This window comes from Anomaloglossus baeobatrachus, chromosome 11 (assembly GCF_048569485.1).
Source record: "Anomaloglossus baeobatrachus isolate aAnoBae1 chromosome 11, aAnoBae1.hap1, whole genome shotgun sequence".
NCBI classification, from domain to species: domain Eukaryota; kingdom Metazoa; phylum Chordata; class Amphibia; order Anura; family Aromobatidae; genus Anomaloglossus; species Anomaloglossus baeobatrachus.
The window spans coordinates 60,080,381-60,100,895 of record NC_134363.1 but is presented as its reverse complement, the minus strand read 5'-3'; the positions used below and the strand labels follow the sequence as shown (position 1 = coordinate 60,100,895).

The 20,515-nt window shown below is 46.7% G+C and overlaps 1 protein-coding gene across 1 annotated transcript in view; it reads left to right on the top strand.

The window, feature by feature from the left end:
- The window catches only part of SYT5 (synaptotagmin 5), a 371,214-nt gene that overhangs the window by 221,549 nt on the left and 129,150 nt on the right, over positions 1–20,515 (top strand). Inside the window, exon 2 of the mRNA XM_075327603.1 lies at positions 19,023–19,189. Coding sequence (XP_075183718.1) covers positions 19,030–19,189 — 160 coding nt within the window. The 5' untranslated portion in view covers positions 19,023–19,029. The remainder of the gene's footprint in view (positions 1–19,022; positions 19,190–20,515) is intronic.

Genomic DNA, 20,515 nt, shown 5'->3' with positions numbered 1-20,515 from the left:
GACTCCAGAGTACCATGCCTTTCTATACTCTTGAAAAATACAACTCTAATTCCCCCTTACACCAGGAAGGGATGGGGCAGGAGCAAGATGGTAAACAGATAAAGACAGGCAAGGGAAAACCAAAACTGTGACACACACAGGAATAGACAAAGAGAATGTTGTGAATGTTGTATGTGTGGGTGCTGTTCTGAAGCTCCCTCCCTCTGGTGGCCAGGAATGGTAGTGGAGCTGAATCTGAGCCTGTGACTCAGACAGGTGTCGGCGTTAATTGGGAATTGGGGAAGTCCTATTGCAGACAAGGCTGGACTGGTCTATGTAGGAGAGCACTTTGTGCCCTGCGGGCGCCGGTTATAATTTTTGTATTTTTCTCAGTCTCTGTTCCTGGCCTGGAGCTTTGTCCTTTCCTGTATTCCTGAGCAAGACTTCTGCAGATAAGTTTTCAGTTTTTGCCTTGATTTCTGGTTTACACCTTAGGGTATTGTTTTTCCTTGTTTTGCTGTGTATCTGTTTTCTTGCAGGTGAAGTTCTATTTCTCTTGTGTTGTGACCGTGGGGTTTACCCTGTGCTGGCTTTCCTACAGGAAAAGGGATTTTATCCCTGTCTAATTTAATTATTTGCTCTTCTGTATTTTGTGTTCTTTTTTGATATTTTGTTCTCCCATTATTTACAGGAGTACCTGATATAGTGGGGGTGAGGTTGTATGACCTCCAGGGCCATTTTTACTATCAGGAGTTTGGTATTTTTCTACAGGGATTTTGTACTGACCACAATTAGTTCCTTTCGTTTGCTTTGCATCTAGTTAGTTGGACCTCGCCTTTGCTAAATCTATTTTTCCTGAGTATTGTTTTTCCTATATAACCATAATCTTTGTATGTGGGGGGGCTATCTACTCCTTTGGGGACTACTCTGAGGCAAGGTAGATCTCCTCATTTCATTCTGTGAGGCGTAGATAGTTTCTCAGGCTGTGATGTGGCGTCTTGGTTTTTGGAACGCTCCACGGCTACTTCTAGTGTGGTCTGATAGTTAGGGAATTGCGGTCAGCCCAGTGTCACGTCCCCACCAGATTCCGCTCCTGCGACTTCTGCTCTCATCGCCAGACGACGTCATGTTTCCACCATGGATAGTGCTGGTGATGGGAGAGGAGTCGGTGCCCGTGGCTCTGCAGAGCACAGGCTCTGCTCATCCACTAGGCTGGGTTTCCCTGGAACCTGCAGTACCATTGGCTGACTATAGGTGGTGTGTCTTCCAGCTGATGTTTCCAACATTCAACTGCAGCCAATGGGAAGACACCACACCCTTCTTATTTCCCCTCCTGTCACATGACCACTGCCAGTGGCCTAACTAGCAGAGATTAACTCTTGCTAGCCTGCCTCTGAATTAACACTCAGCAGGTCGACGCCCGAGTCTGCCTGTGTAGATTATAGACGCAGGAGAAGTTATTGGGCGGCGTGTCAGAATCCGTAGTTTGAACAGAACTGGACTCCGCGAAGTTTTTGAAAATCTCTGTGTGACACATACAGATGCAAATATTTTTAGTTAGTGTGACCAATGTGATAATTTGTATGTCTTTTTACCAAGGGGGCTTTTAGGTGTTCCTTGGGGGTGTGACCTTGGGCTGCTCTTAATTATTACCCTTGCTAAAAAACAAAACCCTCTGAACAATTAGCACTAAATAAAAAGGTATATCTGGATCTGTATGGTGAATTTTTAAAGCTTATTTGTTACAAGGCCTTTTTTACCCCATCTGAGAGCAGCATGATGTAAGGGCAGAGACTCTGATTCCAGTGATATGTCACTTACTGATCTGGTTTCTGCAGTTTTGATAAAAGTATTGTTTTGTCTGCTGCAAATCTAGCAGTTCTCTTGCTACTGAACTCTGTATAACCCCGCCCACACAACTGATTGACAGATTTCTGTGCAAAGGACAAAAGCTGCCAATCAGTGCTAGGGGTGGGGTTTCATTAAGAGTACTACATAGCAGGAGACACCACCTAGTCCTGTAGTAATAATCTCCTGCTGATAAAACACTGATTTGTTTTAAACAACACACCAGGTCTAGCGAGTGATACATCAATGGATTCAGGGTCTCTGCTGCTCTCAAATTACATTGAAAAAACCTGCTGGCAGATTCTCTTTAAAAATAAACACTGGATACTCAGTCAAGCAACAAGGATACAATAAAATAAAAAACTAGCCATTTTTTACGTACTTTAAACAGAATTGTTGCTTGCAAATCACCAAGAAAGTGTCTTCATCAGTGTAATATCTAGGTAAATACGGTATGTAGAAGATGTATTTATACGAGATTAAAGATTGCGAGTAGTGATGAGCGAGCATGCTTGTAACTACTCGGTACTCGCACGAGTATCGCTGTACTCGGGCTGCTCGGCGGGGACCGAGTAATCTCGCGATACTCGTGCTGTACTCGTGGTCTTCATTTCTGCATGTTGGCGCTCTTTTGAGAGCCAGCCCTCATGCAGGGATTGGCTGGCAGACCACTGCAATGCCACAGCCCTGTTAGTTGTGGAATTGCAGTGATTGGCCGGCCTGCACAGCGTGACCGAGCCTTTATACCGGCCGGCGCGCTGTGCTCTGCTCACAGCTATCCAGACAGTCAGTGCAGGGAGAGTGTCGCTGATTCAGGGAAAGCTTTGCGGCCCTTTATAGTTAGTTCCGGAGCAGGGCTGCAAACAGTGTGACCAGAAGTCCTTCTCAGGACTATTCTAGTTGTATACAGGCAGGCAGGGTATAGCCAGGTCGGAGTACAGTAGCAGAGTCCTTCTCAGGACTATTGTTGCTATATACAGGCAGGGTATAGCCAGGTCTGAATACAGGCTAGTGACCAGAAGAGTCCTTGTCAGGACTATTGTACCAGTATACAGGCAGGCAGGCAGGGTAGTGGTGACCGTATACCAGCCTTCATCATATCTGGGGCTGGTGTACACAGTGTAAAACAGTCCAGATAGTGTCTGACTTGTCTGTAATTGTCGCTCCCCAAAAAAACCTGTTAGGTTCTTATTGCGTCCGTGCTTGGTTTTTAAAACCGCACGTGTGTGCCTGTTGGTGGCAGCGTACAGGTGCACTTGTGTGCAATTTCCACAAACTTTGATATAACGCACAAGTAGTGAATATACACGTCAGCAGTGCACAGCATTGCAAAATGCGCAAGGGCATTGGCAAGGAACAAGGAAGTGGACGTGATGGTGGTGCAGGCAGAGGCCGAGGTCGTGGGCAAGCTCTAATTTCGCCACAACAAAGGGCCACATCTAGTCGCTCGCACGTCCTGTCCCAAATTCTTGGGGACCGCAGCAGTACACCGCTCTTGAACCAAGACCAGTGTCAACAGGTTGTTAGTTGGATAGCAGATAATGCTTCCAGTCAGATTGGCACCACCACAAACACTCTGTCTTCCACACGGTCAAGTGTCAGTAGCCGTGATACTGCACCGCACATTTCTGAACCTGATCCTCCTTCCTACCACCAGGCTGAGTACACGTCCTCCTCGGACATTAATGATCCCACACTTGGACACTCGGAAGAGCTGTTCACGTTTCCATTCACACATTCTGGCCTCTCGCCAGCTCATATTGAAGTGGGTCATGAGGAGATCGTCTGTACAGATGGCCAAATATTTGAGCAGCCACGTTCTCACGAAGTTGGCAACGTGTCTCAACAAGTGGTGGACGATGATGAGACACAATTGTCAGGAAGTCAGGAGGAGGAGCAGGGTGCGGAAGAGGAAGACGACGTGGTGGATGATCCAGTAACTGACCCAACCTGGCAGGAGGATATGCAGAGCGAGGACAGCAGTGCACAGGGGGAGGGAGGCGTAGCATCACAACAGGCAGTAAGAAGCAGGGTGGTGGCCCCAGGCAGAAGTCAGGCAACCGTTCCCCGGAACAACACGACGACACAAGGTGCCTGTACAAATGTTAGGTCTTCCCGAGTCTGGCAGTTTTTTAAGTTGGATCCAGATGATTCAAAAAAGGCCATTTGCAACACCTGCCGTGCCAGCATCAGCAGGGGTACCAAAACTAGCAGCCTGACCACCACCAGCATGATCAGGCACATGTCAGCCAAGCACCCGACTTTGTGGGAAGTACAACAGAGTCGAGGAGCAGTGCTTGCTGATGTCACTGCTACGTCTTCGCTGGTTGTGCATGCGAGCCAATCCCCTGTCCATGCTGCCTGCGAACAAGCCTCCTCCACTCCTGCACCTGCAGTTGCCTACGCAGAAAGAACACCATCATCAAGCACGTCCTTGTCCCAGCGCAGCGTTCAGTTATCCATTCAGCAAACCTTTGAACGCAGGCGCAAATACACTGCCAACACCCCACATGCCACAGTTCTAAATGCTAACATTTCGCGACTGCTTGCGCTGGAAATGTTGCCTTTTAGGCTGGTGGAGACAGAAGCATTCCGTGACCTGATGGCGGCAGCTGTCCCACGTTACTCGGTCCCCAGCCGCCACTATTTCTCCCGGTGTGCCGTCCCCGCGTTGCATAACCACGTGTCACAAAACATCACACGTGCCCTGAACAACGCTGTTTCACCCAAGGTCCACCTAACCACAGACACGTGGACAAGTGCTTGTGGGCAAGGCCGCTACATCTCGTTGACGGCACACTGGGTTAATATTGTGGAAGCTGGGACCCAGTCTGAGCGAGGGACGGAACACGTCCTTCCCACACCAAGGTTTGCAGGCCCTACCTCAGTCAGTGTTTCACCCACACTCTGCAGCTCCGGAATGTCATGCTCTTCAGCCTCCTCCTCCTCCTGCGCATCCTCATCCACTGTACCCTCCACACCAGTCACAAGCTGGAAGCACTGCAGCACTGCCTCGGCGAAGCGGCAACAGGCTGTGCTGAAGCTAATCTGCATAGGTGACAAACCCCACAATGCAGAAGAGCTGTGGACAGCTCTGAAACAGCAGGCAGATCACTGGATCACACCTCTGAACCTAAAGCCAGGAAAGGTCGTGTGTGACAATGGCCGGAACCTGGTGGCGGCTTTGAGGCGAGGCCAGCTGACACATGTTCCATGCGTGGCCCATGTGCTCAACCTCGTGGTTCAGCGGTTTCTAAAGTCATACCCAGAGCTGTCTGATCTGCTGGTAAAAGTTCGCCGCCTGTCTGCACATTTTCGAAAGTCACCTACTGCTTCAGCCGGCCTTGCCGGCTTTCAGCGCAGTTTGCATCTTCCGGCTCACAGACTGGTGTGTGATGTCCCCACGCGTTGGAATTCAACTCTGCACATGTTGGTCAGGATATGTGAGCAGAAGAGGGCAGTTGTTGAGTACCTGCATCACCTAAGCCGTCGGGAAATGGGTCAAACTCCACACATAACACCTGAGGAGTGGAGATGGATGTCAGACCTATGTACCATCCTCCAAAACTTTGAGGACTCCACCAAGATGGTGAGTGGTGATGACGCCATTATTAGCGTCACCATACCGCTACTCTGCCTTCTAAAACGGTCTCTGCTGAAAAACAAACATGATGCATTGCAGGCGGAGCGCGATGAGTTGCAGCAAGAAACAGTAGTGGGTGTGGGTGATAACACACAGTCCAGCCTCGTCTCATCACAACGTGCAGTGGAGGACTATGACGAGGAGGAGGATGAAGACATGGAGCAACTCTCCGGCCAAATTGAGGATATGACATGCACACCAGTCATATCCTCGGTTCAGCGTGGCTGGCCAGAGGACAGGGTAGATGAGGAGGAGGAGGAGGAGGACAGCATGTTCAGTCATCTTGTTGGTCAGGCTACTGAAGTCCTGGCTGTTAGGAGTCTGGCGCACATGGCTGACTTTATGGTAAGCTGCCTGTCTCGTGACCCTCGCGTTAAGAACATCTTGGCCGACAATCATTACTGGTTGGTAACACTGTTAGACCCACGCTACAAGGAGAACTTTTTGTCTCTTATTCCCGTGGAGGAGAGGTCAACCAAAATGAAGCAGTTCCGGAAGGCCATAGTCACGGAAGTAGGCAAAGCATTCCCCTCACAAAACGCTAGCGGCATAGGTCAGGAATCAGTGGACAACCGAGGCGTACAGCCGAGAGAGGCACAAGTCCAATCCGCCAGAGGTAGGGGAACAGTCTTTAAGATGTGGGACAGTTTTCTCAGCCCCTCACGTACCACAGCCCCTGAGGTGCGGGGTAGTGCCACAAGAAATCCTAAGTTTGCCCAGATGCTGAAGGAGTACCTTGCAGATCGAACAACTGTACTCCGACATTCCTCTGTGCCTTACAATTATTGGGTATCCAAGCTGGACACGTGGCATGAATTGGCTCTCTACGCCTTGGAAGTCCTGGCCTGCCCTGCTGCTAGCGTTTTGTCAGAGCGTGTTTTTAGTGCCGCAGGTGGAATCATTACAGATAAACGCACCCGCCTGTCAACTGAAAATGCTGACAGGCTGACTCTGATCAAGATGAACAAGGGTTGGATTGGGCCAGACTTCACCACACCACCAGCAAATGAGAGCGGAATTTAAAGTTTGCCATGTACCTCCACTCACCCATGGGTACACACTTCTGGACTTTGGATAATCGCTGGACTGCTCCTCCTTCTCCTCATGCGCCACCATGATGATGACCGTTACAAATTGCAATACTTAGGCCTTTGTTTCAGGTATACCCCCAGTGGTAAATTTTTTCGCCCATTCTTTGCAGAATGGACATTACAACGACAGGAGACCCGCTCCTTTGCAATGGGAACAATGTTTTGAGGCCCTCATGCACGTCTCTACCCAGGGACAACGTGGAGCCTCCCAATTTTTGGCTGCCCTGCCTAAGGGCTATACTATAATACACCCACTTCCTGACAATGGACACTTAATGTTTTGAGGCTCTCATGCACGTCTCTACCCAGGGACAACGTGGAGCCTCCCAATTTTTGGCTGCCCTGCCTAAGGGCTATACTACAATAGACCCACTTCCTTACAATGGGCACTTCAGGTTTACAGGCCATCATGCACGTCTCTATCCAGGGACAACGTGGAGCCTCCCAATATTTGGCTGCCCTGGCAAAGGGCTATACTAAAATAGACCCACTTCCTTACAATGGGCACTTCAGGTTTACAGGCCATCATGCACGTCTCTATCCAGGGACAATGTGGAGCCTCCCAATTTTTGGCTGCCCTGCCTAAGGGCTATACTACAATAGACCCACTTCCTTACAATGGGCACTTCAGGTTTACAGGCCATCATGCACGTCTCTACCCAGGGACAACGTGGAGCCTCCCAATTTTTGGCTGCCCTGCCTAAGGGCTATACTACAATAGACCCACTTCCTTACAATGGGCACTTCAGGTTTACAGGCCCTCATGCACGTCTGTATGCAGGGGCATTGGTCAACCTCACAATTTTGGACTGCCCTGGCAAAGGAAAATACTACAAAGACTCACTTCCTCAAAATGGGCACATTAGACTCAAGAGGCCTTCATGTACGTCTCTTCTCAGGGACATCGGAGTGCCACACAATGTTTTCACGTAAAATCTTTCATGTATTAATCTCAAAAAGTAACATACACCAGCTCTATCTCACTATTGGGTATGTGCCCTTAACATTTCCGCCATGAAAAATCATTTTGGGGTCATTTTGGAAGGTTTTCTGGTGAGTCCGTAAAAATGGCGTAAAACGCAGACAAAATTGTTCACAGCTGTGACTTTTCAGTGATAAATGCTTCAAGGGGTCTTCCCCATGCTGTTGCCATGTCATTTGAGCACTCTTCTGAGACTTTTGTGACATTTTTAGGGTTTCTCCATGCTGCCGGGGGGTCATTTCACAAAAATACTCGGGTCTCCCATAGGATAACATTGGGCTCGTTGATCGGCCCGAGTACACGAGTATCTTGGGAGGCTCGGCCCGAGCTTCGAGCACCCGAGCTTTTTAGTACTCGCTCATCACTAATTGCGAGCCATTCGGAAACGCAAGAAAGTCAATAAATCGAATCAACTAATGACGGCTAATGAACCTCTCAGCAGTGAATGAGCTCCGCTCTAAAAGGGTCTAATGAAAAAGTTGTGCAAGTGGTAACGTCTGGAGAGGGAGTGATCGATTTGGCCTGGAAACAAGTGTAGTTTGGAGTTTGATACCTTTAAAATGAGCTGGTTGTGTTTTGGAAACGTCGGTTGGCCCTCATACGCATAAAATAGCCACTAATTCATGGGATGCCCACCCTACATCTAGTACATGTGAATGTATTGATAGCACCCAGTTGTTTTAGGACACCAAAGAATCCCTCTGCCGCATGTTAAAGGGGTTGTTGTACCCTAGTACAGTTTGATATACAAAAAAACATGCTATACCGTCCTCCAATCCACCGGTGACCCTCTGCTGCTGCTCCAGCTCTCCGGCATTGACGGCATCCAATCAGTGCACCAGCCAATCAGTGAGTCCAGAGGCCGTTTCATCTACACTGGTAACACTGCTGAACTCACTGATTGTCTGCAGAGCTGGGAGCAGCGGCAGAGCCTCATTGGTGAGTATAGCCATGTTTGGAATCTTATACCAACTGCAGTGGGGGGGCAAAGATTTCCTGAAAGGGAAAACCCCGTTATTGATAAAGCTGCAGGATGTGAGTAGAATCTGGTGGGGACCAGTGGAAATGAAGAGCGACATGTGGGAATTCTAAAACATAACATTTATTAAGGGTGCTTTACACGCTGCGACATCGCTAACGATATATCGTCAGGGTCACGTCGTTAGTGACGCACATCTGGCGCCGTTAGCGACATCACAGCATGTGACACCAAGGAGCAACGATTGCAAAAACGTCAAAAATCGTTGATCGTTGACACGTCGCTCCTTTTCAAAATATCGTTGGTGGTGCATGCCGCTGGTTGTTCCTCGTTCCTGCGGCAGCACACATCGCTATGTGTGACACCGCAGGAACGACGAACATCTCCTTACCTGCGTCCACCGGCAATGAGGAAGGAAGGAGGTGGGCGTCATGTTCCGGCGGCTCATCTCTGCCCCTCCTCTTCTATTGGGCGGCCGTTTTGTGAAGCCTAACGCAGCTCCCCCTTGAATGAGGGATTGTTCGGTGTCTCCAGCGATGTCGCTAAGCAGGTATGTGCGTGTGACGCTGCCATAGCGATAATGTTCGCTACGGCAGCGATCACCACATATCGCACCAACGATAGGGGCGGGTGTTATCACTCGCGACATCGCTAGCAATCCAACCTGAGATAGCGTGAGAAAGACGTGACTGGAACATAAAGTGATCCAACAGAGTCAGATCAGCGGCTGACCAAGAGGACAAGTGACTGAGTGAGATGGGTCCTCAAATAGAACTCTCAGCAGTATATCCCTGAGTAGCTTAAAGCTTCTTAAAGGTAAACGGGCCAAAACGGAATAGGACATCAGACAAGATAAGTGCTCCGGTTGGAAGTCCCTAAAACCTCAGTTGGTGACGAGCCTAGTCTGGCCATATTGGCATTATACCTTTGGAAGGGAGAAGATGCAGAACCGTAGGAGGGACAGATTAACTCTCACAAACTACTGTGATGTTGACCTGGGTGGTGGTGAAACGAACAGGACTAGTGAGGACAGGAACAACTGAGATGGAAGAAGTGGAGGGACTGCTTGTGGAGATACTGTGTGTTGTTGAAGAAACATATGAAAAGTCTTGTGTACAGTTGTTTTGAAGTTACTGTTAAGTAAAAGACTTTTTAAAGAACTAGTGGCCTCCATTAGAGAACTGGTTATCAACTCGTCCTGACCAGCCCATTGGCAACATGCGTCCTCACAACACAAGTCCACACACCAGGTCCCCATCTTTCATGTAGCGTGCCGGAGCGTAAGGGGACTACACCTTGGCCATAACTACTGCCCCTCATCATGCTGTAGGTCCTGGAGGGGGTCCTAAAGCCCAAAATCTCAGAGTAGCCAAGGGCCCAGAGGAATCTTTTGACTTGTTTCCTCCTAAAAGATTCATCAGGGGAGTCTGGAATGCTGTCTAGTCCTTAGCAGCAAAGAAATAAAATGTAAACCTCTCCAATTTTGTTAGTTTAGTCCATTTTGTGTTGGTTTGGATCTCGGGTTTTAACAAATCCTGTATTTTGTTTAGATTTGACCAATTTGCTTGGAAATAAAGGAAACATTGCAAATTAACAAAATCAGGCGTAATCTTTTTGAATCTTGTCATAATAAAAAAATTGTATATATTTATCAAAAACTGATTAAATATGAAAATGAGTATGAGAATGGCTTGGAATCATTTCTTTTGGTCTTATCTCCTCTTTATTTTTCAAGGTAGTGTAAGGACAGTGATCAGTTTAATATTCAACGTTATATTCGTGTGCCTCATAATTTTGACATGTGCCTTCTGCAGGAATGTGTCACATCATGAAAGTTGCTTTTGACATAAATCGGTAAAGCCAGAAATGTTTTCGGCACCACAGACATTCTGAACACAGAAGAAAACAAAATCTGAAGGTTATATACGCTCAATGAGTGGGAGAAGGGCAGTGTATAAAGTAGACTACAAGTGGCGCCTATATAACGATCATAAGAGGGAGCACTCATTTACGTTTCAAGACCATAAGTAATTTATTGGGGCTAAACTGCAATTCTAGGCACAGGTCATAAATAGATGCGTCATTGATTATGGAGTGGAAAAAAACTACGAATGTGGCACTTCCATAATATCAATGACCAACAGAATACCTATAGCGATGGTTAGACCCTGTTACAGTCAAGGGGCAGCCAGCGTCTGGGAGTGGACCCACTGGGCAATACACCGGACTCCCCTGGAGGAGCTAACCTGGACCTAACCCCTATTCATGGATTGTCAGGCACAGCCCCAGGAGGCCTAAATGCACAACGGCTAAAACCAGTGGGGTCTGCTCTGACGGACTGGTGAGTTTCTGATGTCCGGTACAGGTTTGCTCAGATGTGGCAGCTTGGAGGTGGAGGCTCAGAGGTGGCAGCACAGAGGTAGAAGTTCGGACATGGTAGCACAGAGGTAGTAGCTTGGACGTGGCAGCACACAGGTAGTGGCCCGGATGTGGCAACACGGTTGTAGTGGCTTGGATGTGGCATAACGAAGGTACTAGCTCAGACGTGGCTAGTGGCTCGCAGTGGCAGCATGGATGTAGTTGCTCAGATGTGGCAGCACAGAGGTAGAGATGGTAACAAGCTCTGGAAAGAGACAAAAGTTAGCAGGAACGAGTCACAGGTACAAAACACAAGGGCACAGGATCAGACATAGTAACACATGTATGGAACCTGAGAACTAGTAACTCCCTAATGATAGGCAATGTTGCACAGGCGCTTCCCCTAAGGGGAGGCAGGCTTAAATACCATCAAGGTAATAGCTATGTCAGTGGTCACTTCCGGGTAATGGGACGCCGACCCTTTAAGAAAGGGGGCGTTGCCGCGCGCACCCTATGGGCGTTTTCAGAAGGCCTGAATGTGGCCTGGAAGCAAGAGGAGGCTGCAGCAGGCACCGGGGCAGGAACCGGATGCATGGAACCAACGGGCAGTTGAGGAGAGTAGTGCTCCTGCCACAGGGTGGGAGCGGGAGCATGTGGGGGTACCGCACCAGAACTGGACACTACAGACCCTATGTTACATAATACAGAAAATCTATGGTGGAATTACTGTTTTTTGTTTTGCCAATTGTCTTACAATTTTCTGCTACGCGTTTCGGAGTCTCTGCTCCTTCTTCAGGAGTAAAAATCACTATTTTTTTCTCCTGAAGATGGAGCAGAGACTGCAAAACGTGTGAAAGAATAAAATCACTGTAATTTATCTACTGATCTTCAGCTCCATTAAATTTGGCAGTGATAAACCCATTACACTTTCATCTTACCATTGACGGGGACTGCTGCAGCCATTGATATATTGCATGCCTTCTGTAGTAGTTGTGGCTTCTCACCAGTACTCCAGGTAAGCAATTCCCTACAATTTTACTTATCCGGTCCCAGGTAGATAAGACTCTATTTTGTGCCTTTTTGTCTTTCCAGTCGCTGTACCTGATATTAAAATTAACATTTTGTGAGTCTAGCTTTAATGAGGCTCAAAATCAGGATTATGCAGATTATGCAGATATTCTGGTGTGGATTTTCACCCATCTCATCAGGGCAAATGCTCAATCTGTGCTCCATTCAACTCCTCCTGGCCTATGTCTTGCAGCTGGGAAATTGATGGACATTAACCTCTGTTCTGGTGATTGGAGCGGGTCCCAGTGGTCAGAACCCAAATAATCTAACCGTTACCATTTAACTTGTATAACAGGAATACCCCGCTTTAAAGGGTTAATATATGTGTGTAGCAGCCATTGGAGCTTCATGGAAATTCAGTATACACTACCCTAAAATTCTGTCTCACCATACTGAACTTTTAAATAAAAGAGTATATAGTTGTAAGCTTATTAAAGGGGTTCTCAAGTTTTTAGAAACTCTACCAATTGGATACATTTGTTAAAATAAACCCCAAACTATTCTTCAGTCACCCTCCTTATACCCAGCTCTGAGTTTCCTGCTCCGGATCTGTTATAGTCTGCAGGGCTAAAAAAATGCATCAAAAGTCCATCCCTTTAGAATCCAATTAAAGTTAACCTATCACCAAGTTTTTGCCATGTTATCTGAAAGCAGCAACCTATAGAAGAAACTCTGATTCCAGCAATGTATCACTTACTGGGCTGCTTGCTGCAGTTTTCATAAAATCACAGTTTTCTCTGCCATAGATTTACCAGTTGTCTGAATGCTGAGCTCTGTATAAGCCCGCCCACACCACTGATTGGAAGCTTTCTGCTTACATACAAACAAAGCTTCCAATCAGTGGTGGAGGCGGGATTACATAGAGCTGAAGGACAAGATAGCATGAAACAAAGAGTCCTTTAGTGATAATCTCCTGATGATAAAACACTGATTTTATTGAAATTAGAAGAAGCAACCCAATAAGTGACAAATCATTGAAATCAGTTGGATTACCTGGTAGAAACTTAAAGATACATTCCCTTTAACCATAAATACTTATTTTCTTCTGGTAATGTACAATGGACATTTCTTGCACTTATGCTGTAGGATCCATCAGACATAATCTTGCTGCACTGTAGACACAGGAAGATTAATGATATTTTTTGGAGCTAAGTAAATATATTTTGATAAATCCTCCTTCAGATTTTCTTATTGCCCGATAAATGTCATGTACAACAAGGCAGAAAATGAGCAATTGTCCTGGATTTTCCTCTGAACAGTAAATGGTTAAGTCCGGAATGTAATAATGCATCATGGCTCACCACAGAGACATAGAAGCCTCTGTTTCCTGTAACAATGACATTATCGTGGCATCTCCGAGGTGACTGTCTAGAAGCCATGGTTTGGTTTGTAAATAGCAGCTACCGGCTCCTCCGGGAAGGCTCTTGTAGTGGATCACAGGGAGAGTTGCTAAGGAGATGAGTTGTGATGATGCAGCAAGGATGGATGATTTTACCTTAGATGTCTTCTCCGAACAGCTCTTCTTGCCATTCTATAACTTGCATTCTGTATATATTAGTTGTATCATTTGCACGCACCATCTGTAATCGTCAATCTAGACATTATAGTGCACTAGTGAACATTGTTGCTGTGAATCCAGCCCTGGGAATATATAGAATCCTAATTAGATACAGCAACAGCAGCGTTATTATGTGATTCTGCCTTCCTCTTTAAGTTGATCCCTCAGAATTCTGTTTAAGGAAAGAAATGGAGAAAGAGGGATTTTTTTCTGTGATTACAAGCCTTTTATATCTTTGTTTTTACTATTGATTTATGAAAAACTTGAAACAACAGTTAAGGCCCGGTCACACGCAGCGACGTATCTAACGATATATCGCCGGGGTCACGGATTCCGTGACGCACATCCGCCATTGTTAGCAACGTCGTTGCGTGTGACACATACGAGCGACCGCTAACGATAGAAAATACTCACCAAATCGTCCATCGTTGACACGTCGTTCATTTTCTAAAAATCGTTGATTGTTGAGGACTCAGGTTGTTCCTCGTTCCCGAGGCAGCACACATCGCTACGTGTGACACCTCGGAACCGACAAACTGCAGCTCACCTGCGGCCGCCGGCAATGAGGAAGGAAGGAGGTGGGCGGGGTGTTACGGCCACTCATCTCCGCCCCTCTGCTTCTATTGGGCGACCGCGTAGTGACGCCGCACGAACCGCCCCCATAGAAAGGAGGTGGTTCGCCGGCCACAGCGACATCGCTAGGCAGGTAAGTATGTGTGACGGCTCCTAATGATATTGTGCGCCACCGGCAGCGATTTGCCTGTGACGCACAAACGACGCGGGCAGGTGCTTTCACCAGCGACATCGCTGCGTGTAAAGCCCCCATTACTCTTTAAAGTGTATGTTCAAAGTCTTATTTTACCCCAAAATAAGCCCTAGTAGGATTTTTGAAGCTATTTTTGAGTACGCTTAAAATATAAGCCCTACTCCACAAATAAACCCTTGTTGCGGGTTCATAAGAAAGTGTCCAAGCAGCTAAAAAAATTAAAGAATAAAGCAGGACTCTTCATCAAAGAAAGTAGACACTCCAAAAATAAATAAAAATTACACACATCACAAGACCCCAAACAATTGACCCCAAACAGTTGATAAGTGCCAATGGTGGATGGGCTCTCACACAGAGATGTGCGTCGCTGTCAGGTCGTTCACCGTTCCAGCTGTGTTGCACTGTAGCTTTCACAAACTGATTGGGTACCAGTATCACACCCCCAAAAGAAAGGAGACCTCCTCAAATTGCACACATCACCAGACCCCAAACAATTACATTTGGCAAGTGCCGATGGCGGATGGGCTCTCACACAGAGATCTGTACCGCTGTCAGGTCCCTCGCCGACTGCAGCACTCATAAACTGATTTGGTACCAGTATCACTCCCCCAAAAGGAAGCTGACTCCTCCAAAAGAAAGCAACACCCCCCCAAAAAATAAATAAAAATCGCACATATCACCACATATCACCAGACCCCAAACAATTACAGTTGGCAATTGCTGATGATGGATGGGCTCTCACACTGATGTCTGCATCACTGTCAGGTCCATCGCCATTCCAGCTATGTTGTACTGCAGCTCTCACAAACTGATTGGGTGCCAGTATAACACCCCCAAAAGAAAGCAGACCCCCAAAAGAAAGCAGCCCCCCCCCAAAAAAATAAAAATCGCACATATCACCACACCTTAAACAATTACAGTTGATAAGTGGCAATGGTGTATGGGCTCTCACACAGAGATCTGCATTGCTGTCAGGTCCCTCGCTGTTCCAGCTGCATTGCACTGCAGCTGTTACAAACTGATCGGGTACCAGTATCACACCCCCAAAAGAAAGTAGATCCCCCAAAAATAAATACAAAATCACACACATCACCAGACCCCAAACAATTACAGTTGGAAAATGCCGATGGTGGATGGGCTCTCACACAGAAATATGTATAGCTTTCAGGTCCATCACCATTCTAGCTGCACTGCACTGCAGCTCTCACACACAGATCGAGCCAGGCTCTGCATGAGTAATACTGCTTCCAATCACCAGGGGGAGCCAACAGCTGTAGAATCCAGGAGGACCTGACAGTGACACAGATTTGTATGTGAGAGCCCATTCACTTGCCAACTCTAAAGGGCACTTTACACGCTGCGATATTGCTATCGATATCACTAGCGAGCATACCCGCCTCTGTCGGTTGTGCGTCACGGGCAAATCGCTGCCCGTGGCGCACAACATTGCTAACACCCGTCACACGGACTTACCTTCCCTGCGACATCGCTCTGGCTGGCGATCCGCCTCCTTTCAAAGGGGGCGGTTCGTGCTGTGTCACAGCGACGTCACACGGCTGCCGTCCAATAGCAGAGGAGAGGCGGAGATGAGCTGGCAGAATATCCCGCCCACCTCCTTCCTTCCTCATTGCCGGTGGACGCAGGTAAGGAGATGTTCGTCGCTCCTGCGGTGTCACACATAGCGATGTCATATGCCGCAGGAACGTCGAACAACCAGCGGCATGCACCACCAACGATATTTGGTAAACGTGTCAACGAACGATTTTTCACGTTTTTTGCGCTCGTTGATCGTTGATCCTTGGTGTCACACGCTGCGATGTCGCTACCGGATGTGCGTCACTAACGACCTGACCCCGACGATATATCGTTAGCGATGTCGCAGCGTGTAAAGCACCCTTAATTGTTTGTGGTCAGGTAAGCGCAATTCTTTTGGGGGTGTCTGCTTTCTTTTGGGGGTAAACATAGCACATATAGAATAATAAATGTAAACAGGTAATTTAACCCTTTGTAAATATAGTGTGTACTCCCACTATTCTATAGGACGGGTTCTGCACCATGAGAATAGCAGATCAGATAAGAAAATGTGCATCTGATCCAGTAATAGGAGTAACACAAAATGCTGATGTTCCAGAATGTGATGACAGGATTATATATGAATAAATGTGGATTTTTGTTCATGGGAAAACATAAGACATCCCCTGAAAATGAGGATCTTACAAGTGAAGTGAGCGTTCTGGAGGCAGTGGGTAGAAATCTGGCGTTAGTTTGATAAAGGTGCGTTTTATGTAATAATATATATTCCAGTACATCTTCACTTGTATTATTGACTTAGGGAAAAGTCTTGAAGCAACGTTTACTCTTTAAGTTTGTGTTTCATGCAATTTTCAACTGATACATATAAGAAATTTACATAAACGTTGTAGCTAAATTGCATTACTATCATTCTGACCTTGCTACAGTCTTCATTATAATTCAGAGCTGCATTTGTAGCGCCCCACGGGGCAGGCGTTAAAGCCTACTCGTCGCTGGGCCGTTTCGGGTCGGGTCAGACGTTGTCACGGAGTGTCCTTACCCGGGTCCATTGCCCCGAGGCGTACAGTTAGAAAAGTGGTGGAGGGAAGCGGGGTATTTGCAAAAGAGTTTTTCGTGGTATGCAGCCAGGGAATAGCCGCTGCTGCCGGGTTCCTCTCAGGTGTTAAGGCAGCCAGGATGGTATCGCTCCCCACTGGCGGAGCGGGCCCCGGGTGGATGATGAAGGTTGTAATGGCCGTTGACGCCTAAGCGCTGGGCGGTGGCACCGGTAAGGACGAGCCAACACAGTCTCTGCAGGTTCAGGGTGTAGTTTACTCACAACTTCAGCTGCCAGCCCGGTCACACTGGTCACTGCCGTGATGGGCTCCGGTCAATCCCAGATCCGGTAAGGGGTCATCAACGGTTTTGTGAAAAGAGAAAGAGAGAGTGTCCTATTTCTAGGATGTCCCCCTCCGAAGTTAGGTACCCTGGCTGTGCTCCTGCGCCAAGCCAACGGGCCCAGCAAAATCCACGTTCTCCAGCGATGTGTTGCCAGAACTATAGTCCTGATGGGTCTGACTGGCCTTAATGTGCATGTGTAGTGCCTATTTATACTAAAAGTGGAACCCGCCCCCCAGGTGGTGGCTTCAGTGACCGGGAAGTCCATGTTTGAATGGCCACCCCCTTGCCTACCCTGAGCCAACCCACCCTGTGTGAAGGTTCCTAGGCTGTGTGTAGTGTGTGAATGTGGAACACCAGTTATTAACCCCCCCCTTACCTGAGATAGATACTGTATCCTGATTGGGGTGCAGTACCCTGTGGCGACCAGAGCCTCAGGGGTGCCACACATTCACTGGACCACCAGTTGCTGTTGGAATCTGTCGACAAGCTTGTTGACTGGTAAATCTCTAAAAGCTGGCAGGGAAAGAGCAGGGCACAGTGTAAATCCCATCATACATATTAGATGGCAGTTGGCTGAGCTACGCTTTCAATCATTCAGACACCATCCATCTCAGCTGTCTCTCTCATACACAGTAGCGCTTGCTCGGTAGTGCACTCTTATGTCATTTGATAGAAAGCCACTGAGATACTCATCTCTAGGGGAACAAAGGGATTGGCAACTGAAATCGGTCATGCTGATCGACATCTTCTCAGTTGGCCAGTGTCCCCATACGCATTAGTAGATCAGCCAAACGGTCACGATGACTGGGGCTCCTAAGCTGTCTCTCAAGCTAGGAGGCCCTTTGATATCCCTAATCTCAGGGATGCTCCTGATGGTGGAGAGACCTGAGTCTCCTTCCTGGCCCTGCTCCTGACCAGTCCTGATCTGATTTCCCCTCCCCCATGGAAACCCACAGATAAAGACAGACAAGGGAAAACCAAAACTCTGTCACACAGAGCGCACACACAAAGGTAAAGATAGTAAGAGATTAGGAGGAAAACAAGAGCAGAAAAGAAGCTACAAAACAACAGGGGTAAACTCCATAACCGCACAAAGCAAAGAGCACAACTTTCACCAGTAAGTTTGGAACACCACACCTCACTGACCAACACAAAATAAACTATAGCTGGCATAGGTGGAAGGTTTCAACCAGCATATATAGGTGGGTCAGTACAAGATATTGCAACTTATTTACAAAATTCCTCAACCTTTAATTCGATTTAGGTACACAACTTCAGAATACCCAGTCTCTAGGAAATACTACAGCTAGGCCAGTGAATGGCAGATAAGTAATTAACAAATGAGCCCATTCTACAGTGATAAAAGAGATTTCTAATAAAGGAACTCCACCTATGACATTCATAGTTGTATGAAACCTTGATATAGCACCCATAGCAAATTATTGCGTATATTATACTATAACAACCATATAGCAGCACACAAAGGACAAACTCAGTGTGCCGCCATATAGTCTCATACCACTCAGCTCTGCTGTAACCGTATTATATTGTGTAAAGTAACACCTTAAAATCAATTTAACATGTCAAAGGAGCGAAAGTAACTTCATATTCATCTCCCGAAGACCATGATAGAAATATGTTGTACGTTTACATCATCCTCATAGTCCGCCTTTATAAAATGTGTGCATTACAGAATATATATTATACTGAGCGCTGAACATGACCTTTATCATTACACCTACTGACATCTAATGTGTTTCCCAGTAAGAGCTTGTCTGTCTTGATGCGAAAAACCATTTTATATTCTATAGTTCAATTTTTTTTCTTCTTTCCACAGCTCAACGATGAGCCAGGAGCGTAGATCTGCCGAGTATGCATCTGAGCAGACCACGCACACGACGGCCCTGCCGGAGCCCCACCAAAATGGCACGGATATATCAACCAAGCACAATGTCTTCTCCGACATGAAGGACAAATTTATGAATGAACTCGGCAAACTACCAAGTAAGACCATGTCTTGTGTTCTTTTTTTCCGGTAGGGAAAGTCTTTGCGCTAAACATTGTTCAACCTGTGACAGTCGTGGCTCTCCGTGAGTTGTAGGAATCAATGCATCTCCATTTGTCCTGGAGGAGAGCCTGTCACATTCAATTGTTACGGCTGTATAACTTCAAAGGAAATAATGGTTGTGGGCGAAGATTAATCATAAAGTCTATGTTGGCAACAGGTTATTGAAAGGCTGTGTAGGATCGAAAATTCCGTGGTGTTAGTTAACTATCTCTAAAGCTCTCCGATGAATTTTAATGTTTGGTGTTTTTTTTATGGAAAGCGGCTTGCAATATATCCATCATCAAAGTGCAGCCATCTTTACCATATACGCTGGAGATCAAAATTAGAGAACAATTTATGATCACTTGCTTTTTTTCGGAAATAATGTCATCTACATTGATAAACATTTGAAGGTTTTTTTGTAAGGGGTGCACCATGCCACTAGAACAGTGTTAGATCCAAAGTTTATCACCATAAACCCTTTATTTTACCCAAAACATGCTGATCATAATTAGAGAACAGCAATGACTGTAGCACAGAGATGAAGTAACAACAGTCACCAATCAGTAGGACGTGTACAGGCCGTCACTATGAGTGATTTCAGCACATCTGCGGCCACAGGACATCACTAGTATCTCACACTGCTCTGGTGTGATTTTGGTCCACTCTTCTTCCAGTGTCTTCCACAGTTCTTTGTGGGTTTCTTGGACATAACTTTGTCACTAAGGATTTTCCAGAGGTTTTCTATTGGGTTTAGATCAGGACTCTGGGCTGGACATTTTATTGCTTCAATGTTTTCTGTTTCAAAGAACTGATTTACCTGTTTTGCTGTGTGACAGGGGGCATTGTCCTGCATGAAAATTAATGGCTAATTGAGTGATGAACGCAAGTAAGGAACCACGTGTTGTTGAAGAAGGTTCTGATCCACACTTGCATTCACTCTGCCATGTTGCTGTATAAGAGGTCCAACTCCTGATGTAAAAAACATTCCCCAAATCCGAACCCTTCCTCCACCACCTTTCACTGACTTCTTAACGCACTTTGGGTTCAGTCTTTCCCTAGTTTCAACAAGCATAATGTTTCCCATGAGACCCAAATAAATTAAACTTGCTTTCATCACTAAAATGAACCGTGGAGCATTTCTCTGTGCACACAATATGCTCCTCACCAAAGGTGAGTCTAGCCTTTTGATTCTTAATGAGAGGTTTGGTCACTGCAGAGTGGGCTTTCAGTCCAAATGCTCTTAAATGTCGTGACACTGTATGACGAGACAGATCCTTACC